We start from the raw sequence: 25,236 nt of genomic DNA on the forward strand, positions 1-25,236 counted from the left end.
AAAAAATTCATTTATTGCTCACTCAGAAAACAAATAATTCTTCCTACGCAAATTGTTCATATGTTTTGATCTTAAATCAAAAAAAAAAAAAATCATAACGCACGGTTACGGGAAAGCGATTAGAGCTTAATCGTAGTTCTCTGGAAACAATCGAATTATACTACCATACTTACTCCTACCTGTGTTTAAAATGGCGACGAAAGTTATTAGTGTGTACATAATGTTATCGTACCTTTTTATTACATGTGTATTAGGTCAAAATCAAGGAGACTCGACATTGAAAATAACTTCAGATGAATTTGCTAATTTTAAAGGGTAGGTAAAATACATATGTACATACTTGTACATTATTCTACAATATACATAGGTACCTAAACCTATACTTTCTTATACTGTACCTCCTTTTTAAAAAAAATAATAATAATTTCATAAGTCTGTAAGTATTAAACAATGATAAGCTACCTACCTAAGATGATAATTGACACACTACACAAATCATTTTCTCGACACCTACCTACCCGATAAGTACTTGAGTGACAAGATCCAAAAATTGATCAAATATTTATCAATCGTTTTTCAGGGTAGATCCTACAACACATTGCGGAAAACCCGAAGAAATGAAATGCGAATGTAATAAGCTTGGCAAACTTGAAAAATTTACTGATGGAAAAAAATGTTTTATATCAGGGTTTCCACAATGTATAGACACGGTGGTTGTTGTACAAAAAAATTGTAAAGATTATCAAGAAGATGTTAAAGTTCTCGTCTGCTCATGGAATGAAGGTCATAACCTCATTGTAGGTAAAGGAAAAGATGCAAATAATTTTATGGTTTTCGCCACCGATCAGAATGGCGTTTGTTATTTTTATAAAGATGTGAAATATCCTACCAATTGAAAGAAAAATTTATCGCTTGCAAATGTTTTTTATTCGTATGAAACTTTTAGTTCAGTTAAATATGCGGTAAAGTCTCGACAGAATCTGGAATTACTTTTTCAAGTATCGGAAATCGAATTTTTTTACCCACATGGCTCGTATTGTCGTATTGCTTTTTTTATTTCTTAAATTTGTGAGCTCCAAAAAATTACTCGATAAATTGAGAGTTTATTCCAATTATTTGTAACTTTTACCTACCTATTTTTTTCTATTTTTTTTTTTTGTATTCTGTTGATTTTTCTCGACTTGATAAATTTCTATTTGAGGTTCTATGATTTTTGTCGAAGAATCATTCAAGAATTCGGCGTTGTACTGGAGCTGAAAATCGAAACGTTGGACGAGGCAGGCGTTTATGAATTATTTAGGTAACTGTTCGAATTAATATCCAAACTGCTGATCCACTTCCAAGGCTGGCCTCAAAATAAAAAAATTACTGAAACGTAGGTATTATGAAATTTTTTAATAAACATGCAAAATTCTTCACCGACAATAGCCCAGTCAATATGCAATTTGACCCAAACATAATTACAAACAAAGGTTTTTTTGGTGAATATTGTCTAGGGTGGTGTGCTGAATAACATACTAAAAGTCCCCGCCCATACCCCACGAGCTAACCCCCCCCCAGTGGATCAAAGCCCCCCCCAATCAGTTTTTCATCAAGAACTCCTGAAATATTGAATTTTGAGTAAAATGAGCCCAGTGATCATTTCATCTCCTCCCCAATACCTATTAAATGAGCTATCGACCAACTCCCTAGCCTCAAGGGGGTGGCGCTACGACCCCTCAAAGTGATGTGCTTACAATAATTTTACATTTTATGATTTGAGACTTGTAACCTGTTCTAATTGATAAAATGAAGTCTAACTTGAGGAATGGGATTCTTTTGGGAGCTAGAGTTGACCTCTGGAGTGGAGAGGGTCAAAGTTGAAAATTATAGAAAGGTCATTTTTTTTGGAGGGGCATAACATGACTCCAAATAGATGAAAAGGGTCCAAAATCATACCATCGGACAGTACCTTATCTGTGATCAACATATCCAAATTTCAGCTTCCTAGGTCATCCCCACTCCTTTTAAGGTGGAAAAAACCGAAAATAGGTGCAAAATAAGGGGATTTTTAGCTTAATTCCGCTTTAAATGGGGTGGGGATGACCTAGGAAGCTGAAATTTGGATATGTTGATCACAGATAGGGTACTGTCCGGTGGTATGATTTTGGACCCTTTTCATCTCTTTGGGGTCATGTTATGCCCCTCCAAAAAAATGACCTTTCTATAATTTTCAACTTTGACCCTCTCCACTCCAGAGGTCAACTCTAGCTCCCAAAAGAATCCCATTCCCCAAGTTTGACTTCATTTTATCAATTAGAACAAATTACAAGTCTCAAATCATAAAATGTAAAATTATTGAAAGCACATCACTTTGAGGGGTCGTAGCGCCACCCCCTTTGAGACTAGGGAGTTGGTCGATGGCTCATTTGATAGGTATTGGAGAGGAGATGAAATGATCACTGGGCTCATTTTACTCAAAATTCAATATTTCAGGAGTTCTTGATGAAAAACTGATTTGGGGGGCTTTGATCCACTGTGGGGGGGGGGGGTTAGCTCGTGGGGTAGGGGCGGAGACTTTTAGTATGTTATTCAGCACACCACCCTAGACAATATTCACCAAAAAAAACCTTTGTTTGCAATTATGTTTGGGTTCGCCCATTTTTTTCTGCTATTTGACTGGGCTACAAAGACAAATCAAAAACTTTTTAAATAAAAAAATTCAAAAAAAAATACCCGAAGTATAAAAAAAATGCAACTTAAAAGTACCTATAATTATTAAGGAATCAACGTACCTACATACATGTCTAAAAAATAAAAACAATCGACATTTTAATAATAAAAACAGAGGTATAGGTATTGAAACACTTCGTATTCTAGTATCTTAGTTCGAAATAAATCTTATTAATTAAAAGCTCACCATAGGTAATTTTTGAACAAATTATCTCAAGATATGACACGATATAAGGAATTCAACTTGACTGAAGTTTAATCCTTTTCGACTTAAATTGTTGGATCGCGTCTTGATCTTCATCAAAAAACCAATTCCAAAGAGCCTCTAAAGATACGTTGTCATTTCGTTGCGCAACAGATCGAACAATATCTAAATCATGGATCACTTTAATCCATTCCAGCTTGTACTCTTTCACTCTTTCTTCGTCTGACAAGTACCACATAAGGCATCTATGTAAATCATGGAGTAACGCTTCTTTAAATTCGCCCTTCGCTACGTAACAATTATTTATGGCACGTAAGACTCCAACAACAACAGCCTGCATAAATGCACCACAATCATAGTTGAGAACTGCAGCAGGATCTTCTTCACCGAGGCACCATCTTACAAAACGACGAAAATACATTTCGTTAAAAAACAGTTTATACCATCGGTAGTCTTTTTGTTTCAGCATCGCTACAAAACTATCGAAAAAAACATTTTTTATATTCTCGTTCTCATTGTCGGTGTTGAATACAGATTCGACTATCTGAATCATTGGATTCACGTCGCGAGCACGAATTACTCTGCTATGAGGAAAACACCTCGCTTGATGTAAAATATACTTCTTCTTCAACTTCAACGCTGCAGATGCGTCATTGGGGAACGTTTCGTCGATGAAGGCACTAAATGCATTCCATTTTCTCGCCTTGTACAGGAAACATTCTTCATTCATCAATTCCGAAGTCATTTGTTGCTTGTATTTTAGTATGGCGTCCGAATCCGGCAGAAAGAATTGCAATTTCGCGTTTAAATCTGCGAATTTTGCAGAAGTCACTAAATGTACGCACGTCTTATTCAAGTCGGAAGATTTTTCAATCAGTCTTTTGAACCGAGCTTGATCATCGGCGTTTGGCAAGCTCAATTCAAGTAGTTCGTTCAATAAATTCAGGTCATCAATATATACTCCCAATGAAACTGCGTTGCTTAAAACTTCACGTGCTCTGAATCGGGCATCATGATGCGATAAAAACTTGATTAAGAATTTGAAAGCAGACTGCGAAGGGCGACCCCATCTCGAATTATTGAATCGAGAAAATATTTCATATTGTAGGTAATACACCGTAACGCTTTGATGTGTCGGCGAAGCTGCGTCCCATATTTCAATCAAACGATTCATTTTTTCTTCGTCCGTTGTGTATGACAATGAGTCCTTTACTACGCTGGCAAAGCTGGACTGCTTCAATTTACAATGTTTTCTAGCCCAGGAAGTAGACTCGGGCGAGTCTGAACGAAAACAGAAATAAGAAATTATTTTCTCCGGTACTAGAGTGAATAAACGACGTTGTTGAAACCAAGACATCATTGAGAGAACTCGTTTCTGATGATTGAATCCTCTGTGATCAAAATTAGCAAGAAGATACTGGGCCACTGATATTTGATCTGCAACGCCACAAAGATGCCAAAAGTATTCGAAAGCTGTCCACGAAATACGGGCAGATTTTTCAGCCACAGCAGCGTAAACCATCCTATAAGGAGAGGTTGGTATACCTTTATATAAATCTTTTCTTAGATAGTTAATCCAGTAACGCACCAAAGGATTATCTTCGAAAGTCACCGATTCTCTGAATGCTTTACTCAGCGAACGTAACTTTATTTGGTCGATTTCTTTTTTCATACAAAATTCACTGAAAATTGCGAATCTTTGCTCGTTACTCAAATCAACGGTGTTTAATAACTTCATGGCTGTTTCTTTGTAATCGATTCTACCGTTGGGGAACCAAACACACCAGTCTATATCGAAATCACGAACCAAATCGCGAATACTGTATCGTTCGTTTTTCTTTCCCAAGGTGTAGCATGCGAGATGATATATCCATAACCTAATTCCACAGCTAACGGTGGTCGAGGCGCTCATCAACATTACTTCGAAGGTTCGAGGCAATCTGAGGAGATCTTGCATTTCTTGTATGTCTTCTAGGTAAGTGTCAGGAAGACCGAACACGTCCAGTACTTTATTGCCGCATTCTTCCTGCAAATCGTTGCAGTTTTTCCAACGAGAAATATAGCTGGACCATATTCGCTGAGCAATTCGATAACATGTAATTTGCTGTAGACTTGGCACGGCGGCGTAATATACGTATCGGTCTTCGACACATTCGTCGCTTTTTTGTGTTTCGTTTGGATCCATTATTGTGAGTGATCTGGAATTATTAGAAATCATGAATGATTAATTGAGCGAGGATTATTAATTATTTTAATTTCAAATTCATGGATTACATATCGTTTATCGCACATGAACGAGTAATTGAATGATATGATTTGGACTATTAAATTAAATAACGTATTAGGTACATATAATGTCAATGAGACGAATCAACAAGTGCTAGTGAGAAAACTTATTGTAAGTAATACTAACCAATCCGTTTGTTCTGCACAGCCAAATCTTCAATGAACTTATTCTTATCACAAATCACCGGACAATGGCATACCACTTACCAGTCACTGATCGCAGATGCAGATGAATAATCATTACTCTGAAGTCTGAAGTCTAAACTGATCGTCAAAATGAAGAATTTACAATTTACACATACATACTTCAAGACATAAAGAATAAAGAAAGATGAACCAACGAAAGTAAACATACAAGTCTGAAGCTAGGGAAGGGACGGAGAAGGAAACAAGAAACAATCAAGTAACTGAGGGACTGAAGAGGGTGCGGGGCTACACAAATGGGTTCCTGCTTCTAGTGCTTCTTTTGGTAGTCACATGTGTTGGGAGACGAGTTATTGAAAATAACTGCAGATGAATTATGAATTTGCACATTTTAGGCAAAAAGTGCTCTAGAATTCGAATTTTTGTAATCCAAAAAATTCAGTTGATTTTTTGTTGATAAGGGTCCAAAATAGGGTAAGGTTCTCAGTTTCGTTCAATTTCGAAAAACTCCAAAAATTGATTTGAAATAGGTAATTTTATAATTTGGAGGCCGTGATAGCTCTACTCATAGGGCCATTGACCCGTCTGTCTGGTCGCTCAAGGTCGTATGTCTTCCTGTCTGACCTCTGGAGGTCATTACCCATCTGTCTGACCGCTCAAGGTCACCTGTCTGCCTGTCTGGTTTCTTGAGGTCATTAACCCATTTGTCCGGCCGCTCAAGGTCGCATGTCTACTTGCCTGACCCCTCAAGGTCATTGACCTTTTTATACGGTTACTCAGTGTCGTATGTGTTTACTTGTCTGGCCGCTCAAGGTCGCCTGTCGGGTTTCTCGAGGTCATTAACCCATTTGCCCGACCACTCGAGGTCGTATGTCTACTTGCCTGACCTCATAAGGTCATTGACCCTTTTGTCCGGTCACTCAAGGTCGTATGTCTACTTGTTTGACCTTTTAAGGTCATTGACCCATCTGTCTGGCCGCTGAAGATTATCTACTTATCTGCCTGTCTGGTTTCTTGAGGTCACTGACCCATCTATCTGATCTCTTAAGGTCATTACGAAAAATGATTTCTAATTTAGTATAACTATAATTTTTGAGGTTTTTGAATAAGTACTGGAAAATCAAGAATTTACATCAACACTTTTTTTTAGGCAATTTAATTGAATCCTAAAATTTTGGCCGAAAATCAAAAATTTCTATCAAACAAAACTTGCTTTGGGCACTTTAGAAGAATTCTGAGCCTGAATTTTGGTTAAGTATGATTTGCAGACTTTTTGAAGAAGTATATCATGCGGCATATCAAATAATGGATTACAATTTTTCGAAGAAAATCAAAAATTTAAAAAAATCCTTGGCTCATTTTGATGAATTGTATGACACTTTTTCATGATTATCTGGAAAGCTGATCTATAGTTTTTGGGCTGAAAATGTAAAAATTCTTCAAATGTGTTCAAAAAAAGTTTCGACGGAAATTTTTGATTTTCGGAAGAAATTTTAATCCATTTTGAGAGGTCGCATTACATCTTCTTCAAAAATCCTAAAAACCTTTATTCAATTTTGGACTTGAAATTCTTCAACAGGGCTCAAAGAAGATGCCAAAAACCATTAAGTACCTACTCAATTTCACGATCAAAATTTTTCAAAATACGTTTAAAAAATTCTGATTGGAATTTTTTATTTTTGGTAGATTTTAACCTATTTATTGATGGGTTACAGGACACATTTCTCAAAAATCCTGAAAACTATAACCTAATCCTATAGGTTCAAAATTCTTCAAAAATGCTCAAAAAAATGTCTTTTAACTTTTAAAGTATACCTACCTAGTTAGGTATGTATTTGAATTTTTCCCAAAATTTTAACCCATTTTGATAAGTTGTAAGCCCACTTTTGAATTATTCTAGAATGGTCGACAGGAAAATGTGCAATTTTGGCAGAAAGTGCCTGAAAAAATGGATATTTTTATTTTTAAACCAAGAATAATGGACTTATTATTTGAAAGAGTTTCCATTTCTTAAAAAATTGAAATATTTTTGAAACTATTTCAATTTTTGAAAAAATTATTGGTCATCGTTCTCTGTATGTAACTATGATCCTGAGGAAACGAGTTTGATCTATTCCATGAAATCGACTACTGAGTCAATGGATTACCACGTTCGATTCTGTTTTATAAGATGTCATCGATTCCTGCGAAATTGACAGTATTTTTCGGTTCATATCTCGACCCGATCAGCCTTCAGCCACCACATATCATTTGAGCATCAAAATTGAACTCGACCACCATTTTCCTGCAAGACGAAATAAACTTCGAAAATGAATCAAAACTACAAATAAATAAAAAAAAACTTTAATTTTTAACTCGATAAACAAATTTATAAAGAGAAATTAAATCTTAGGAACTAAACAACGAAATTCCTTCTAACGGGGCATTTAATGTAATTTTCACACAATAATCATCATAAATGTACATAACACTAAGTAAGTAGATGGATATAAAAAGAAATTTCGTTATACATAAAATACAATCATGAAAATTATCATAGACGAAACTAAAAATTCACTCTTATTACGCGTAAAGGTGGTAATATAGATTCACAACGATACATAAATGTTCACAACTCGTCGGCGCAAAATGGACGTAATTACATTACACAGTTATTATTACATAAATAGCATACAATCACTCCGACAGCTTGAAAATCTGCCTTTGTTAGTACTCGTACAACGAGACGTTCATCTATTCGTTGACTCACTTTTTCAACTGAAATCAACATTTTTTTTTTTTTTGGTGAGTTATTGAGCAAAAAACCGAGTAGGTAGGAGGGGTTCTAAGATTCGTAACAGAGAGCAGGACTAAAACCATACTTGGCAGGATGTTTCAAATTTTTACTCAGGACAGCATCTGTATGTATTTCCAATAATCAGACATCTTCGGTAATTTTTGCGTCAAAAATTGTAAAAGATGCTAGAAAATAAGAAACACTTTTTCTCTACGAGTGTTATTCTTTGGGGGCTAGACCCGAGGTAGGTATTTATGCCAAAATACGTTATAAACGTTACTTCGAAACGAATAGAAAAAAAATTAGGAATCGGAGAAATCTTTTTACATTATTAAAGAAGAATAAATCGTACCACATTTTAGGAAACATGACTCAATAAAAAAGCGTTAATAATTCAGCGCCAAATAAAATACTTTCAAAAAGCTATTCAAAAAGGAAGGATTACTGTTCAAGCGGGACAAAAATCATTATAAAATATAAGTATACGTAAGTAGACGAGGGAAAGGGAGGGGGAAAAAATAGTGAAACAATAATCTATATAAACAATAACAACACAACGTTTCAAATGTTACAACAACAGAGAAAATGAAACACAAAAAGGACTAGATACGGAATATTTTAAATAAGAGAGAGAGAGAAAGAAAAAAATACAATACTCGAACGACTCCGCAATAATACGCTTCGATGATGAGCTTGGAAAAAAAATTATTATTTCACAGGTAACTTAAAACGAGATCACTTAATACTAGAAGCTTCTTACTGTGCGATAAAAAGCTAGTAATATACATGAATAATATCAATATATTTTACGATGACGATGTGACTAGATATTGACTATCTTCGGAACTTTTTATATGCAATCGTCGCACTTCGGATAAAGAACGAAACGAAGTTGGAGGAATTAACGAGAATGCGCTGTTACATCTTCTCTCTGCGTGTACAAAAACAGAGTGTTGATTTGAGACGATTATCAAAATATCGGCTCACAGATACGAGTAAATAGTACGTGACGAAATTAACGACGATAGTGACCTTTAGCTTCGGCACTGGAAGAACGATGCGATGATCGTGTTGGAATGCTTAGATTTGGTGATACGAATCCCGACGATACCGAATCCATCATCGATTCTCCTACGTGATATAATCAGATTAGCTTTCGTAAACAAATCGATTAAATATACAAACAAAAACAATATAAACGTACTCGAATAATGATGCGACTTGAAAGAACTCTTGCCTCCGAGACTTTCCTGTAAAAATGAATCGGTTTTAAGTAAAACAATGGAACTGTGTTCGTATTCGGAAGAATTCTTCGTTCGTACTTACTTGACTAGAATTTTCGAATCTAAAAACCGGTGACCTTGGCCAATTCACAGGTGGTGGACTTCTTACCATGTGTTTATGAAATTCTGGAATGGTTAAAGGATCGACGTCGGGAAGTAACACCTGAGATAATAAATAACACGTTTAAATTACCGAAGTAAATATTTTCAAGGATTTTCTAACTAAAGATCAGCTCGCTGTTTTAATACTAAAGGCCAATTACATATGAAAGTTTACAACACTTGCGAACTACTTGAAATCAATGGTAACATTTGTTGTCAACATAACACTTGGGTTTAAAAATTTTTGGCAGTTCTAAATTTATCCTATCTCGATGAAAATTTTACATCGACAAAACTGTTTCTAATAAATCGTAACTTAATTTCGCCAAGAATGAGAATTTTTTCAACATTCGTGAGAACTGAATTACCATCTCAAAATACACCGTGTTCTTCAGGTTGTTTTTATACAACATTAGCAATTACCTGTGGTAAATTCGTAGGACCTTCTTGCTCAGTTTCGCCAACAAAACTATCAGCCAAACTCTCTCTACTCGCCAAAACCTAGAAATAGAATCACCGTTTAGTATAGGATTTGGTTTTCTAAAATATACGATACAAAAAAATACACACTTTTAAAAATGGATCATCTTGTCTGGATAATCTGAGAGCCTCCATATCGTGATCAATATTCTTATTACGAGATGGCATAGATAACGCTGGAGATGGTGGATAAGGTGACATAATATCTCGAACAGAAACCGAAGATGGAATACAAGCCACACTGCAGCTCAATCGTTTAGTCGTTTCTGTGAAAAAATCTCCGATTGAAAGTAATCTTACAGATGCGTTTTGTTTACAGATAGCTTAGAAAGTTGTAACTTACCATCTCGTGATAATTTATCATTATACACTGATCCGCAACTATTTCTTTCGCCCGTTTTCAAACATAATTTCTTCCATTTGAAAAATTTTGTCAGGAACGATATCGGTGACTTTTGTAGTTCATTTTTATCGATAACTTTATCATCTGAATTATGTAACATGACACTGAAACAATATTCGATCATTTAGTCAGTTTCAGTTCACAGAATAGAAACAATGATACGATGATTCATCAAAGAAAGAAACCAAAGAACATGACGAAGAATCAAATAATCAGTACCTGTTTCTCGATCCTTGCAAAATCAATCCTTCAGAACGCCAAAGTGACCAAGTTACACCTTCATTGTTTTATCCAACAAATCGACTTGAAAGTATCTTCGAACATTCGAGTTGGACTCACGAACTCCTTCGTTGGTGAATTTAATCCGACAGCTTGAAAATTTACCGTATTCAGACTGAATTTTAAAGCAATCTTAAATTTTTCATCGTTCAAAAACTCTGGAAATAATTTTCTGTTTATACTCGCACTCATAGATAACAAAAAGTGGGGGTGGCACAGTTCAAAACTTAAAAAACAGCGACCTCTGGCGTCATTTGCGAAAAACTTGGCGTTTTGCAACGATGAAAATTTCGTACTTATTTCCTCGTTCGTGATTGGTTGTTTTTTATCATTTTTATCTTACGGTAACCAATTAAAAATCAAATACACTGGAAGCTTGTTTATATCTATTTGTCATTGGCGGTGTCAGTTTTTGATTCCAGTCATTTTGAGTGCATTTTGAGTGCATAAAATCGTAAACAATCGCGAATTTTTGAAAATCCTAGCGTATAATTTGCTCTGAAGCTGCTCGTTGTTCTTTCTACGTTGACAATTTTACCCGGTGAGTATTCAGCTTCGAGTATGGCTACTTAGAGAGTCGACGACGCCACCTAAACCAAAATCCGTTTTATTTTTAGAAGTTCCAAGTATCTATTCGACGTTGAAGAAATGGTTTCTCTGGTGGAAATATTCCATCGGCAACATACGGACGTTGTTGCCGAGAATTTCAATTCGTTTTTGCAACACGAAACGTACATAGATTTAATATTCGTCTGCGCCAAGAACCGAAAAGTTGGAGCTCATCAGATGGTCATGGGTGGCTTGAGTAAATTTCTATCCAACGTAAGTATAGATTATATGGTGTCGATTACGACGTGAAAATACGATAGAGTTGTTGAAATATGTTTTGAAAATGTTGCAGTTATTGATGCAGAATCAAAACGAATCAAAGGAAAAAGTCATCCATATCTATGTGCCTGATATCAGATCGAAAATAATGAGACATATTCTCGAATTCGTTTATACTGGAAAAGCAATGGTGAATAGAGAAGATTTGGGCGAATTTAACGACGATTTGATCTTACTGGGGATGCCTTTATCAGCGTTGACGTCTGGTGTTAATGTAAGTTTATTAGAGTACATACGTGTTATTTTAAACTGGAAAATAATATTTTTGGTATTTTGCAGAGTCAGCCAAGTTTCGCTAGAACCGTTCCAAGTCCGATGACTCCTTCGACACCTAATCCAGCACCATCTGTGTTTCAGCCCCCCAGCGATAGCATGTCAAATATAAATATTCCTACTAGTGTCGGTAGCAATCCTACTCCTAATTTCGGTATATCGAACGTTGAATCTTGCAGTAACACTGCATTCAGTGTACGTATTTGAGAAAATCTTCGTGTATGATCTTCTGATCATGTAGACTGATGCAATTTTTCATCTAATAACTTTGTTTACAAAAGAATTTCTACTGCTCGTTGACTCAAATCGAGCTGAAATTTGGCTCTATGAAAGAGCATGTTACCCAGACCTTAGAACCAAATTTTTAGCTGCCAGAGTTAATTTTTCAATTATTGACGAATTTTTGAAAATTGAAGTATCCAGACCCAGACATGATGTATTAATTTTCTAAAAAAAAGAGTAAATTTAAAAATGAAAATCTGAAGCTCGGTTTGTATGCTGAAGTCGGCTCCCGAATCGATTTCCATCATTTTCCAACCGATTTGGAGCCTCCAGTAAAAATTTACCTTCCTCCAAATAGACAAAAATCTGGTCTTTTGTAAAAATTTCCTAAAAGTCTCCATTTTTGTCCTAAAATTACTCAAAACTATGGCTTTTTTTTACCAAAAATTGCCTCACTCTTTCAACAAAAATTACTCAAAAAAATGTATAGTTATGGGCAGATTATTGCCAAAAAGTCCTGCTTTAGTCTTGCAATTCGCCAAAAGTTATCAATTTTTTTTTTCAAAAATGACGAAAATTTGTCAGTTTTGCTTTCTGCAAAGAATTACCAAAACTTTGCTTTCTGAAAAAATTTCATGTTTTTTCTAAAAATTCCAGGAATTCAAGTCTCTCTTTTAAAAAATGTCAAGAAGTTCAACTCTTTATCGGAAATTCCCAAGAAGTCCTTCCTAGAAAAAGTATTTTTTTTTTTTTTGCAAAAACTTCCATAAAGTTTGACATTTTTCCAACAATTGTTCAAAAGTTTCGAAAGGAATTGTCACAATTGACCCTTGTTTCTAGTTTTTACTAAAATTGTCGACAGCATAATTGCTAAAAAGTATCCTATTTGTTAATGAATTATCCGAAAATCGCATCCATCTCTCCCCACCCCTCAGAAATTGATATAAAGCATCACTTTTTTGCTAATAATTCTCAAAAAGTTCTGCTTTTTGCCAAAATTGTCAAAGTCTCTTTTTTTTCAAAAATTGACAGCAATTTTTGCTTTGTAGGAAATTGGCTAAGAAATCGTGTTTTTGGCGGGAAATTTCTAAAAAATTTGACTTCTTTCTCAAAATTGTCCAATTTTTTTTTTGATCGAAATTATGAAGAACCCCCCCTTTTCCTACGCTTTTTGTCACAAATTTTTTGAATTTTTCGCTTTTTCAAAAACGACAAAAAATTTTAATTCTTTTTTAAAATAATTGCTACAAATTGTCGTTATTTCGAAGAATTTAAAAAAGGATCGCTTTTTGACAAAAATTGTTGAAAATATCATTTTTTGGCCCATTTTTTTCTTTTTGAAAAAAATTCTGCTTGTTAGCAAACTGTTGAAAAATCTTACTTTTAAAAAAATTACCCATAAGTCTCGCTTTTCAGACAAAAGTATTACTTTTTGCCAATCTCCAAAAAGTCCTGATTTTTGCTAAAATTGTCAAAATCTTGCTTTTTGTTAAAAATTGTCAAAAATTCTCGTTTTTTCAAAAACTGGCAAAATTGTTTGCTTTTTACTAAATGTTTAAAATTTTTTGTTTTTTTGGCAGAAAAATTTCAAAAATTTATTTTTTTCACAAAAATTGTCCACTATTTTTAAAAATTCATTTTTTTTTTACAGAAATTAGCAAAAAAAACCTTTCCTTTTACTGAAATTGTCAAAGTCTCGTTTTTTTTACCACAAATTTTCAAAGTTGTCCAACTTTTTGGAAATTAAAAACCAGTTGATTTAAATTCGAAATATTCAGTTTTTTGGTCATGTATTTCTTTCAGCTCGATCGGAGTCCGAAGTCGACGAATTGAAAAATTTCCCTCGTTAAAATTGGCGTAAATTTTCATCGGTAATTTTATGGTTTTTTTTCTTCAAATTACAGCGTCCCAATACGAACTATAATCCGAACGTTATAAATGCATCGAGATTTCTCAATCAACCTGACCAGTTGCTACCTATGAATCCTATGAATCCTATGAATACAGCTTGTTCGAACGCTCCCGGACCCTTATTAAGTAATGACCATATTTTATACGAATAATTACGACCAGTTCATATATCAAACCAACACCAAATATTTTCGTTGCCATTTCAGCCAATCAGTCTCCTCAAATGGCCACCTCAACTTTCGGTCCCAAAATATCAGCAGAAGTTATAACGAGCTCAATTCCGAATGCAACCAGTACACCACTTCAATCTTCCAAAGTATGTTGAGTTTTTAATTCACTTATGTAGAATTAAAATAGTCTTTTGTTTACAACGCTTTTTTTTCCAGACACCGAATCAAAAATCGAATGTGAAATCGGAACCGAAAGCTGACAAACGTCGATTACCAGCATCCGGCAGTGCCAGAAAATCGCTGAAATTTGATAATCAATGTATCGATTTAATCGAAAGCGATGACGATAGCGATATAATATCGATTACATAATGATTTATTTTAATGACCCGCTATTCAAGTTTAAAATTGATTTGTCTAATAATTTTGTTCCTTTTGTTTTATTCTGCAGCTAAGAGGAGTAGTTGCTCGGTGTAAAGTATACGTTTTTGTTACTTTTTACATCTTTTTTTCTCATTTTTTATGTAAAATTGTTACCATGGATTATGATATTGATATCTTTACCCGAAATGCCATTCTCTATTAAGTATTACGATAAGTGTTGTATTTCATTTTTTTTTTGCTGTCATTCTCGTTTATTTTTTTATACGTTAAGACTGAACTTTCTCATTCTTTGAAATAATAAATGTGTGAATTTTTGTTATCCGTATTATTTAATCACAATAAATTTTTTTTTCTTTGCAGACGAAAACAGAATAATATAAACTTAATAAATATATGGTAAAAATAAATAATATTAAAATACAAGACAAGCTATCATCTAACAATTGGAGCAATTCAACTATTAATTGGGAACGAGTAATACAATCATAAATAAAATGAGAGAAAAAAAATACAACTTTATAATTTGAAAATCCTATATAATATCACAGCCTTTAATAAATAACACAAAACAAAAAAGAAAAAAAAAACATTACACGTATTCTCACCGTATATTCGAGTAACTACGAATTCTACACACACACGACGCGAAACACTCGTAAAAGCTATTCTAAGCACACGCGGTAAAATTAAATTTAAAAAAAATTTCAAACAAAACAACGTAGTATAACAAAAATCATAATAACAGTAACACAAAATAATAAAAACAATTCGACGAAATAAAAATATTAAAAAATTAATAAGGAACAACGAATGTGTTTACAATTTAACGTAATTCATTACCAGGAACATTATCTACGATTTTGTAAGTACATAGGTAGAAGGGTACATTGTACTATCGAAATCTCGTCGATTACGAGGAGTAAATAAAATATAACAAAATCGAAAATACTGTCAAGACTGGTTGGAATGTTGATGCTGCACATGTTGTGAGATGATCTCTTTGATATTTGGCAGTCTGTGGTACGTTTGTGGGTGATTTACACCATTCGCCCGTTCTGTTGAATTCGTTCTGTACGAATAAAATATAAAATTTATCAAATAATTATTACAAATCAAATATCTCGATTTTTTTTTTTTTTTTTTGACATACCTGGCATATTTCTTCGCACGTTGGACACGAAATGACACCTTTATGAAGCCATCCATTGGACATAATCCTAATGACTAATTCTTGACCCGGGAAATAACACGTGTACGAGTAATTGCCAACCTTATTCAACGAAGGCAACAAAATACAAATTAATATCAAATCACAAAAAAATAATCACGAAACTGGTTACGAGGAAAAATAATTCAAACAATCGTTACCAATATGTGTAAACGTCCTGTATGACACCTATATCGATAACATCCTGACCCCCAATGCTGCCATTGTCTAATTTGATTACACGTCTGCTCTTCCCACATTTGATCGGTATGGTCGAAACATCTCGAATTCTCGCCGTATACTTCTAAAGCGAAATTCTTGTCCGGATCTTTAGAAAAAAAAAATAAAATAATTACGTTCGTACTCTAATGAAGAGTTGGAGAAATTACCTAATCAACAATCACTTACGAGGATTATTCTCAGCATATTGGCAATGAGATCCTCTAATCACGACGTTCTTTGAACGCCAAGTGAACTCTTGGATATAAGGGCAATAATCAGCCAAGCTTACTGATCCACCATAATAAGCCTCTCGTCCCCCAAGCACGTGCGGTATCGAGTCGAAATTCTATAATTTCAAATTATCAGATTAATCGTGATGCAATTTACTCGTATACTGACTTACTACCGAAGCTGCATCCGAGCTTAATGTGCAACGTGTACTTGTACTCGTATGTGCTTCGTATTCGTAGAAATGCACATAATATAATAGGTTTTTTATTACCTGATATATGTTAGGTAATGGTTCGGCTTGCTCTACTAGATTACATAATGCCACCGAACTCCGGTCTTCGGTGCATTCGGTTTCTAGCGGGTCTTGTTTCACTTTATCACAGAATGGATGGATCGACATACCCCTGCGAAATAGAATTTTAAAAATTAATTACTCGTACATTATCGAAATAGAAATTAGAGATTACCGACTATTTAGTAGGTATAATTTGACCTCAGGTTAATCAACATTTTCAATTTTTTTCGCTAGTTTCCCAAAGAGGAGGGAGTATTCAAAGTGGAAAAAATTTCTTCAGAGTTTTCTAATTCAAATTATTTTAGTTATTGTTGTTCAACGAAAATCAATCATTATTTTTGAAATTCGGAAATAAGCAACACCTTCAAAAACTCATCGAATTTCGAAAGTCGATACTTCAAATCCCCAAAAATCACTTTTCCTATACTTTTATTTGGCAAAAATTGGCGAAAATGGAGTTTTTTTTCATCTCATTTCAGCCAATCGATTTTTTGATTTTCAATTTTAATCACAAAAAGAGATCGATCTTCTCAAAATTCGTGTTCGTTTTTGTTTAAAAAAAATGACAAAATTTACGTTTTTTCTTTTTTTAAAAATATCAATAAGACTACTTGAAAATTGATTTCCTCGATTGATCGATTTTAATTTTCGATTCCAGCTATAATGAGTAATCAATTTTTTCAAATTTCATTATTCCGTTTCTATTTTCAAAAATATAATTAAATTACGTTTTTTTTTCAAAATTCAATTCTTTGAAAATCGATTTTTAAATTTTTCATCTCGATTACAAGGTGTGATAAATCTTTCCAAATGTTCCAAAAAACTCGATCAAAATTATTTTTCCCTTCAAAACTGGTCCATTAAAAAAATCGATTTTCAACTTCCGATTCTATTTTTTTTTTTTTTTAGTTTACCAAAAAAATGACCAAAACTACATTTTATTTTCGAAAATGATTTTGAAAAAAATTAATACTTCACTTCCGATTAATCGATTTTTAATTTAGACCATAAGAAGTGCTCGATCTTTTCACATTTTTTCCTTTTTTGTTTTTTAAAAATTCGATCTTCTAAAAATCAACTTTTTGATCAATCCATTTCAAGATTTTTCATTTTTTGATTAAAAATTATTGATCTTTTAAAAAACGATTTTCTCAGTCAATCGATTTCTAATCTTCGATTCCAATCATAACAATTGATCGATCATTTTAAAATTTTTCGTTTTTTCAAAAATTAATCAATTTTTTTGAAAAAAATGGTTGTTTTAGATCGAACAATATTCAGATTTTAGATTTCGATCATAAAAAAGTGATCGATCTTATCATTTTTTTCCATTTTTGTTTTAAAACATTGACCAAAAATCCTTCATTGCTTCGATAATCGATCATTTGAAAATCGATTTTCTCAATCGATCAATTTTTGATTTTTAATTTCAATCATGCAGTGGTCGTGATCTATCTTTTTATATTCATTTTTGTTTTTGTCCCAAAGAAATCGATCAAAATTACGTAAGTATTTGTTTCAAACATCGATCTCTTAAAAATCAATTTTTTCAGAGATCGATTTTTTGATTTTCAATTTCAATTATAAGGAATGAAAGATCTTCTCAAATTTGACTTCTGCTTTCGTTCAGAAAAAGATTACCATAATTACGTTTTTTTTCTGGAAAAATTTTTCCTGTAAGTATTAGAAAATCGATTTTCTCAATTCATTTATTTTCAATTTTCAACTTTTTATTTCCAATTTAAGAAATGATGATTTTCATACATTTTTTTTTCAGCGATCGATTTTTTGATTTTCGATTTCAATTATTGATCTTTTCAAATTTGACTTCTGCTTTTGTTCTGAGAAAATTTACCAAAATTGCGTTTTTTCCTCTTCATAAATTTTCCTTTGAAAATCAATTTCTTCAATTAATCAATTTTCAATTTTCAACTTTTAATTTCGTTCATAAGAAAGAAATGATTGATTTCTTCAATTTTTTGTCTGTTAATTTTTTTGTTTTTTTTTTTTTAATTCGATCTCTTGGAAATCATTTTTTTTGATCGATCAATTTCACGATTTTTCATTTTGATTATAGCAGCGATTGATCTTTCTAAAATCGTCTTCGTTTTTGTTGATCAAAAATTGATCAAAATTCTTTTTTTCCGTTCAAAAATTGATGTTTTGAAAATTGATTTTCTCAATCAATCCATTTTTAATTTTCGATTCCGATCATAAAACTGATCGATCATCTCAATTTTTTCTTCTTTTTTGACAAAAAATCGACCAAAATTATTCGAGTGGTTTTTTTTAAAAAAAAGATCGATCTCTTAAGAATAATTTTTTTCAGGGATCGATTTGACGATTTTTTGAAAGATCTTTTCAAATTTAATTTCTGCTTTCGTTCAGAAAAAGTTAACCAAAATTACATTTTTTTTCTCTTCAAAAATTGTTTTTTTGGATAATCGATACCCTCAATTTACCAATTTTCAATTTTTAACTTTCAATTTCGGTCTTGAGAGATGATTGATTTTTAAAAATTTGTTTTTGTTTGAAAAAAATTGACTAAAATTACGATTTTTTTCCAAAAGTTGATATTTTAGATCGATTGATTTTCAATTTTTGATTTTCTATTATAAAGAGCGATCGATCGTTTAAATTCCAAGATAACGAGATTCAAATATTATCAAAATAAAAAAAAAAAAAGTAGTTTCTCATCTTTTCAAAGTAGATTCGATTCAACTCCTGAGCTGAATTGATTTTTTTTCGATTCTATGATAATTGGTGGTAGAAACTTTTTGTATATACAGGGTATCTCAATATTACTCCCCCCTCCTCCCTCTCAAAAAATTTGAAAATTCAAAAATGAATTTTTTTCAGCTGGAAAACCCAAAAAGTTGAAAAAGTGGAATTATTTTATATATTTTGAACCCATAAAAACTTGTTCCTTACAAATAAAAAACAAAAAAAAACAATCAAACATGGATGATTTAAGGCATAATATGTAACAAATTTGAAATTAAAAACCTCCGTCCGAGGCAATCAACGCATTACGTACTTGGCTCTCTTCATATCCATCCAATGTTTACAACTCTTCATAACGAAATCGCATCCCAACCCTTTACCCCAGCTCAAATCCTGAGCCATGGAGTAATTCGCCTTGTACCATCCTGTATCCTCCATTAAAGCCAGAGTAAGCCTCGAATACACCGGATTCTGAGTATGAGTTCCGGTCATCGCTTCGTTCTGATGAAATATGAAAATAAAAGAGCGTACACGTGTGAAAAAACCTCGCAATCGCAACGAACAAGAACAACGGTACGATATAATTTATTGCGGATACTTTACTTCGAACACTCTTTTTTCCCAATGCGTTATCGCGGTACCATCTTCGCCTTGATCTTCCAATTCGGCGCCTTCTAATTGCGGACAATTGAAGTGTCTTCTTACTTCCAGTACTACTCGTGGCGTAACCATTACTTGGATGACCTTTTCGATCGCATCTGCGTGTACCGTCCAGTTCTTACGTACGATCGTCTTGATCACTCTGTCGCTCCACTGGCGCGTTTGCAGCCTGTAACGGAAATTAAACGTTTAACGGATCAGGCGTGTTAAATGGATGGGAAAATTGGCACCTTTTTTCACCATATAAGTAAGTATAGCAGTCGAACAAGAACAACTCAACCATGCAGATTCATATCTCGTTTCAATCAAATATCCGCATACTACACAGCACAGTAGATTGCGAGTGATAAATTCGTCAAAATTATAACGACGAATTGGTAATCCGATTCACGTCGATTGTCGCGTTTTCACTGTCAATCTGAAAATTACTTTTTTCTCTTCTTTTTTTTTCGTTCAACCTTGACCTCGTTTTTCACGCTCCAGAGCGGCCGTGAACTTCTCTCGTCGCGCCATTATGTCCGAAATGAAAAAGTAATTCCAGTCGCATTCCGTTCCAACAATTGTATTAACATTAACCAGTAATGTAACGTCTCGATGAGCGTGTTTACTCGATATTTTACATACATTCGCCCGAAAATTCCTACCGTTCGAGTAATTAATCTGGTTAATTCGTATTTTAACAACGTTTAAAAACTTATTTCAACGTGACATACAAGATCATCCATCCACCAGTCTGATGGCGGAAATGATTTTCGTCTAAGGAGTATCGCGAAGTATTTTCATTTTCAACTAAAAAGCGGGGTTTTCTCACAAATTTCTCCCTCTCAACTCCTCCCTCTATCTTTAAAAAAAGCACTGTTTACATTTACGAACGTTCATCATCAGATTTCGCCAATCTTTATTTATCGAAATTAGAGCAATTCTCAGATTTTAATTTTTCCTATTCCTTTCCTTTCCTCTCTACCCCACCCTTCCGACATGCTCAAAAAAAAATATGGAAAAGCTCTTTCGTATAAAAATGCCTAAATATTTAAAATATAAGTAAATTAGGAACAAATGAATTTTCAATTGATTTTTTACAATTTCCTAACAAAAAATGTAAGATTTTCAAGCCAAATGCAACACTTCTTGACTACCACAGTTTCAAATGTATACATTTTTCAAAACTTGTAGGACTTGCAGGATATGTTGGATACTATAGGGACCTTATATACATTTTCTAAACCTTAATTTCTCAATTTTCAACCAATCTGGAGCTTCAAAGTTCAAGCAAATGACCAGAAAAACTGCTCGAGATGAAAAAATATACCTAAGTACGTGTAAATTTTCTTCTCTGATCCACCAAAAATTTATTCTGGAAAAAACTTTGAAAAAATTTGAACTTTGATCTTCTTTAACGGGAAATGGCTTTTAAACGTTCAAAAGTTTCAGAATTTGGAGAATTTTTTCATTTTTCAGTGATTGTGAAAAAAGTTTTCTTTTATTCATATCGTCATGAGAGTCTATTTTACTCAAAAGGAACCTTTTAGAGACGATGGAACTCAAAATTTTGAACTTTTAAAAATTTTTCTTTGAATTGTTTTTTTTTTTCAAATTTTTAAAAATTAAGGGGCCCACCGCAACCCGAATTTTTTAAAAATGGAAAAAATAAAAAATAGGGAATTATTTTCTCACCAAAGGACACCACTTTGTGGGGTTGGAAGGAGGAAAAGCCAAAAACAACCAATTTTAGGACACCTCACAAAATATACAAATTTCAGCTATTCTGGGGGGTCAGCTTGGTTTTCATGGGAGGGGGTTAAAATCGCCATGAGAGGCTTTTTTACTCAAAAAGGACCTTCTAGAGATGATGGAACTCGAAATTTCAAAATTTCGAAAATTTTTCTTTGAATTGGGTTTTTTTTTCAAATTTTTGAAAATTAAGGGGCCCACCGCAGCCCGAATTTTTCGAAAATGGAAAAAATAAAAAATAATTATTTTCTCACCCGAGGTCACCACTTTAGGGGGTGGGAGCGGAAAAAATCGCACATTTTTTTTTTTGCCATGTAGTTAAGGACCACCCTAATCCTACATACTCGTACTCATGTATCTGCTTTTTCATATCGTTTTGCTCGTTGAACACCTTATTGCTTGGATTTTTCTTCATTTTTCAGCAGTTTGACTGGATATGGAGAAGGAGGAGGCAAATTGACAAAAGTTTTTAAAGTGAAAATCTCAATTTCCCAAACGCAAAATTCAGAATCTCACGAGGGAACAACTCGAGATGTCCAGTTATCGACCTTCGATTGAATGGGAATGCAATTTTTTTTGGAAAGAACATAGTCTGAAACCCCCAAAACCAAAATTTCAGCAGTCTGGAATTGATTTTTCAATTTTTGGCGAATTTTTGAAAATTTTAGGAATATTAATTTTCTGAAGTTCACGATTTAAAAACAAATTATTAATAAATTGTACTTTTTCAGTAAAAATCACGAAAATCATTTCTTAAGCTGATATCGAATTCCCTGAAATCAAATTTCACCATTTTCAGCCATTCTGGAGCCCCATAGTGCAATTTTCGATTTTTCCAGAATTTTGGAATTTCTTCAAGAGGCGTAGAAATTACCTAGTGCAGCTAAAAATCGAGTTTTCGGTTATTCTCCACGTGTTCAACAAGTTTATATTTCCAAACGGGCAACTCTAGTGTTTTTTTTTCTTAACATGAGCATTATTTTTAAGGGGTGAAAATTTTCAAAAATCAAAAATTTTCTGTTCATGGAGGAACTTTTGAAACTTTTATATTTTCTAAAATCACCCTTAACTCTTCGACTAACATGAATTTAGCCATTTTAAACCATTCTAGAGCCTCCGGAAGGTTTTTCGTTTTTTCCCAGAATTTTTGAATTTCTCCACAATACGGGTTGTTCTGTCTGGGCCCTATTTGTGGATGAATTTCTCAACCAAGAACTCAATTTTCAGCTCCCCAAATTAATTTCTGCGCTTTTGGTATAAATTTTAAAATTCTGGAAGAATTGAAAATGGCACTCGGGCTGGAAATGATGGGAATCGGTTTGAAAGAATTGATATAAGTATCATGTTTCAGTACAGATTTATATAATTTTTATGGAAAAATTACTCTCAATTAATTTTTAAAAAAAGAAAAAACATTTTGAGGGTTCATTTTTAAAATTCTTTCTCTCATAAAAATTGAGAAAAAAATGTCCATATTTTCATGACCACCAAAAACTTGAGAAAATGCAATTTTTAGAAAAAAGATTCAAAAATTAAAACTGTGATGGTTTGAGTCACAGGCCCAAAAAATTTTCCACGATCTCTTACATCAAACATCAACCCACAACGTTCTTGAAAACCTCCCTTCCCAACCCCCCCCCCCCCAAAGAAAGTTAAGCTGGGCACTTAAAAACAATATTTTCAAGAGCTAGTGTTTTAGAAAAAATTGTGAAAAAAATTATAATGAAAAATTCGATGAAGCAGCTTAAACTTTACAACTCAATTACCAACAAATTGCCAAAAATTGAGATAAATTTCATAAGAGAGCCACACCTAAAGTGTTTTCTTCAGTTGGCAAAACCACCAAAAAAATACGATTTCAATCATTGAGTTCCTTCCACGCCTTCATTCTTCAACGTTACCTTTATTTTCGGGTTGGGGGGGGGGGCGTAAAGCAAGTCAGAACGAAAAAAATGAATTCAAACGGGACTGAAAATTTTTTCTTTTCAAAATGTAGACTCTAATTTGGAATGGCCCCCCTTTTAATTAACAGCGTCAATTTTAATTTTAAAAAAACTTTCGCCAAAACTTCTAAAATTGCAGAAAATTTCTTCAAAATTTCAAATTACAAATTCTGAATTGGAATTCAGCTCCCAAAATTCCACTTTCAATAGGTACAAAAAATCTAGCATTCAACTCTTCAAAATTCATTGAATTTGTTCATTTTGTAATTTTTTAATGAAACTAATTTCAAACAAACTCTCGCCGTCTTTTTCCAAAACTACCATGCAGAAATTCACTCAGATCTACATATTTTCCAAACTAAACAAAAGCTACTTAAGCAATACAAATGGCAAATCTTACTTTTCGTTCAATCGCGGCTTCCCATTATCTTCTCGAGGAGTCAACGGATTACCATTGCTATCTCTGTAGAAAGCAAACAAGCTGACTGAGAAGCCTAGTGCGTGTAAGATTTCGTGTTTCACCGTCGACAAAAGTATCTCCAATTCTTGAGGTTTTGTGCTGATACTTTCTGGGCATAGATTAGCATGTCCGGCGATCGGTCTATAAATCAAATATGTAAGCATAAACAACAAACGTAGGTATAGGTATTACATACAGGGTGTCCCATAAAAGGTGTTAGATAATTCGCCTGTAATACAGCAATCTAAATGACACACGTGTAAATTGAATTGCAGTCGAGGAAAATAGAAGGGGAAAGTTGAGTGTTGATTCTTCGCAGTAGCATAACTCTTCAAAGGGAGGTTTGTAGAGAAGGTAGATGAGAATCCTAAAATACACCACTAGCCAAAATGTCAAGTGCTGGAATTAAATTTTTGATTTCTGGAGAATTTTTTAAAAGTTCCAATGTGAGCTTGAGCCAAAACTGGAAAAAAATCAATATTTCATCAAATTGACCCAGAGAGTAGAAACTTGGTTTGTACTCTTTTTTCGACCCACTGAGTCGATTGGGGATGGTTTCGAACCGTTCTGGGGCCTCCGGTGGATTTTAAGATTTTCCAAAAAATAGTTTAAAAAATCAGATGAATGAAAAAAAGATTTTTGATCCTGTAAAAAATGGCAAACTTGTTCGATTTCCTCACAGTTTCAAGTTATTCAATTTTTTATTGAGAGGGGGGGGGGGGAGAGGAGGGATATTTTCATGCGGTAAAAATGTGAAAAATAGGTCATGAAAAAGTCATGATTTTTTTGTCAGGGAGTTTTGTCAGACACTCATTGTCAGTTGATTTTTTGAGCATGTTGTACTGATTTTTGAGCTTCACAAAAAATATGTTATATGTACTTTATGCTGTAACTAAATTTCTGAAAAAATTTTGCAAAGAGGGCCCTCCCCATTTTTTCTACAAATTTTAAAAATTTTCACCCCCCCCCCCTCCAAAAAAAACTAAATATGAAATATTTTTTTTGAAAAAAATTTCACACATTTACCTACCTCTAGTGAGTATCTTTCATGAAATCTTTGGACCAACTCCTCCGGAGAACGAGAATTTCAAATTTTGAGCACGTATGGGCACATTTCTCGGGTACGGGTGGAGGAGGGGGGGGGGTCAGGTAAAAAAAATTGGGATGGTTTTACGTCAAAACTGGCATTTTGGGAGAATTTCGTCAAAATTTGAGAAAATGCTGATTTCACTATTTTATTTTGAA

The 25,236-nt window shown here is 33.5% G+C and overlaps 4 protein-coding genes and 1 long non-coding RNA gene across 7 annotated transcripts in view; 2 read left to right on the forward strand and 3 right to left on the reverse strand.

Annotated features, from left to right (window-relative positions):
• The first annotated feature begins 24 nt into the window (after positions 1 to 24).
• LOC135844098 (uncharacterized) lies at positions 25 to 919 on the forward strand. Its single transcript, XR_010558447.1, has 2 exons — positions 25 to 315; positions 581 to 919. It is a non-coding gene; the product is annotated as an uncharacterized LOC135844098 (long non-coding RNA).
• Positions 920 to 2,535: 1,616 nt separating this feature from the next.
• Positions 2,536 to 5,692, reverse strand: LOC135844229 (uncharacterized). Of its 2 annotated transcripts, none has more exons than XM_065362378.1 (2): positions 5,411 to 5,692; positions 2,536 to 5,115 (listed from the first exon to the last, which is right to left on the reverse strand). In XM_065362378.1, the coding sequence occupies exon 2, from the start codon at positions 5,100 to 5,102 to the stop codon at positions 2,952 to 2,954; it is 2,151 nt and encodes a 716-aa protein (XP_065218450.1). In that variant the 5' UTR covers positions 5,103 to 5,115; positions 5,411 to 5,692; the 3' UTR covers positions 2,536 to 2,951. The 2 variants fall into 2 exon arrangements, with proteins under 2 accessions (XP_065218450.1, XP_065218449.1); XM_065362377.1 differs by having other exon boundaries at positions 2,537 to 5,115; positions 5,331 to 5,691.
• Positions 5,693 to 7,674: 1,982 nt separating this feature from the next.
• On the reverse strand, positions 7,675 to 10,838 carry LOC135845052 (uncharacterized). The gene is made up of 8 exons (XM_065363510.1): positions 10,611 to 10,838; positions 10,332 to 10,495; positions 10,079 to 10,254; positions 9,932 to 10,009; positions 9,450 to 9,569; positions 9,328 to 9,373; positions 9,156 to 9,254; positions 7,675 to 9,054 (listed from the first exon to the last, which is right to left on the reverse strand). The coding sequence occupies exons 2-8, from the start codon at positions 10,489 to 10,491 to the stop codon at positions 8,930 to 8,932; spliced, it is 804 nt and encodes a 267-aa protein (XP_065219582.1). The 5' UTR covers positions 10,492 to 10,495; positions 10,611 to 10,838; the 3' UTR covers positions 7,675 to 8,929.
• Positions 10,839 to 10,961: 123 nt separating this feature from the next.
• LOC135845051 (uncharacterized) lies at positions 10,962 to 14,837 on the forward strand. Of its 2 annotated transcripts, none has more exons than XM_065363508.1 (7): positions 10,962 to 11,211; positions 11,288 to 11,492; positions 11,572 to 11,772; positions 11,838 to 12,026; positions 13,958 to 14,090; positions 14,171 to 14,280; positions 14,351 to 14,837. In XM_065363508.1, exons 2-7 carry the CDS (start codon positions 11,319 to 11,321, stop codon positions 14,504 to 14,506), a joined length of 963 nt encoding a protein of 320 aa, XP_065219580.1. In that variant the 5' UTR covers positions 10,962 to 11,211; positions 11,288 to 11,318; the 3' UTR covers positions 14,507 to 14,837. The 2 variants fall into 2 exon arrangements, with proteins under 2 accessions (XP_065219580.1, XP_065219581.1); XM_065363509.1 differs by having other exon boundaries at positions 11,291 to 11,492.
• Invadolysin (leishmanolysin-like peptidase, invadolysin) overlaps positions 14,829 to 25,236 on the reverse strand; it is a 76,067-nt gene continuing 65,659 nt past the window's right edge. The window contains exons 7-14 of the mRNA XM_065363506.1: positions 23,932 to 24,132; positions 19,801 to 20,026; positions 19,511 to 19,698; positions 16,450 to 16,582; positions 16,134 to 16,293; positions 15,887 to 16,053; positions 15,669 to 15,788; positions 14,829 to 15,587 (exon numbers count right to left, since the gene is read on the reverse strand). Of these exons, the coding sequence (XP_065219578.1) occupies positions 15,429 to 15,587; positions 15,669 to 15,788; positions 15,887 to 16,053; positions 16,134 to 16,293; positions 16,450 to 16,582; positions 19,511 to 19,698; positions 19,801 to 20,026; positions 23,932 to 24,132 (1,354 nt within the window). The 3' untranslated portion in view covers positions 14,829 to 15,428. The remainder of the gene's footprint in view (positions 15,588 to 15,668; positions 15,789 to 15,886; positions 16,054 to 16,133; positions 16,294 to 16,449; positions 16,583 to 19,510; positions 19,699 to 19,800; positions 20,027 to 23,931; positions 24,133 to 25,236) is intronic.

The sequence above is a fragment of the Planococcus citri genome, chromosome 4, assembly GCF_950023065.1.
Source record: "Planococcus citri chromosome 4, ihPlaCitr1.1, whole genome shotgun sequence".
In the NCBI taxonomy this organism is placed as follows: Eukaryota; Metazoa; Arthropoda; class Insecta; order Hemiptera; family Pseudococcidae; genus Planococcus; species Planococcus citri.

Excerpts from the sequence above, each read along its gene's own strand:
- LOC135845052 (XM_065363510.1), bottom strand. The coding sequence starts at position 10,491 with ATGTTACATAATTCAGATGATAAAGTTATCGATAAAAATGAACTACAA. Across the intron at positions 10,010-10,078 it reads AAGATGATCCATTTTTAAAA|GTTTTGGCGAGTAGAGAGAG; the intron begins GTGTGTATTTTT and ends TTCTATTTCTAG. Across the intron at positions 9,570-9,931 it reads GTCCTACGAATTTACCACAG|GTGTTACTTCCCGACGTCGA; the intron begins GTAATTGCTAAT and ends TTATTATCTCAG.
- LOC135845051 (XM_065363508.1), top strand. The coding sequence starts at position 11,319 with ATGGTTTCTCTGGTGGAAATATTCCATCGGCAACATACGGACGTTGTT. Across the intron at positions 11,493-11,571 it reads TGAGTAAATTTCTATCCAAC|TTATTGATGCAGAATCAAAA; the intron begins GTAAGTATAGAT and ends AAAATGTTGCAG. Across the intron at positions 11,773-11,837 it reads CGTTGACGTCTGGTGTTAAT|AGTCAGCCAAGTTTCGCTAG; the intron begins GTAAGTTTATTA and ends GGTATTTTGCAG.
- LOC135844229 (XM_065362378.1), bottom strand. The coding sequence starts at position 5,102 with ATGGATCCAAACGAAACACAAAAAAGCGACGAATGTGTCGAAGACCGA.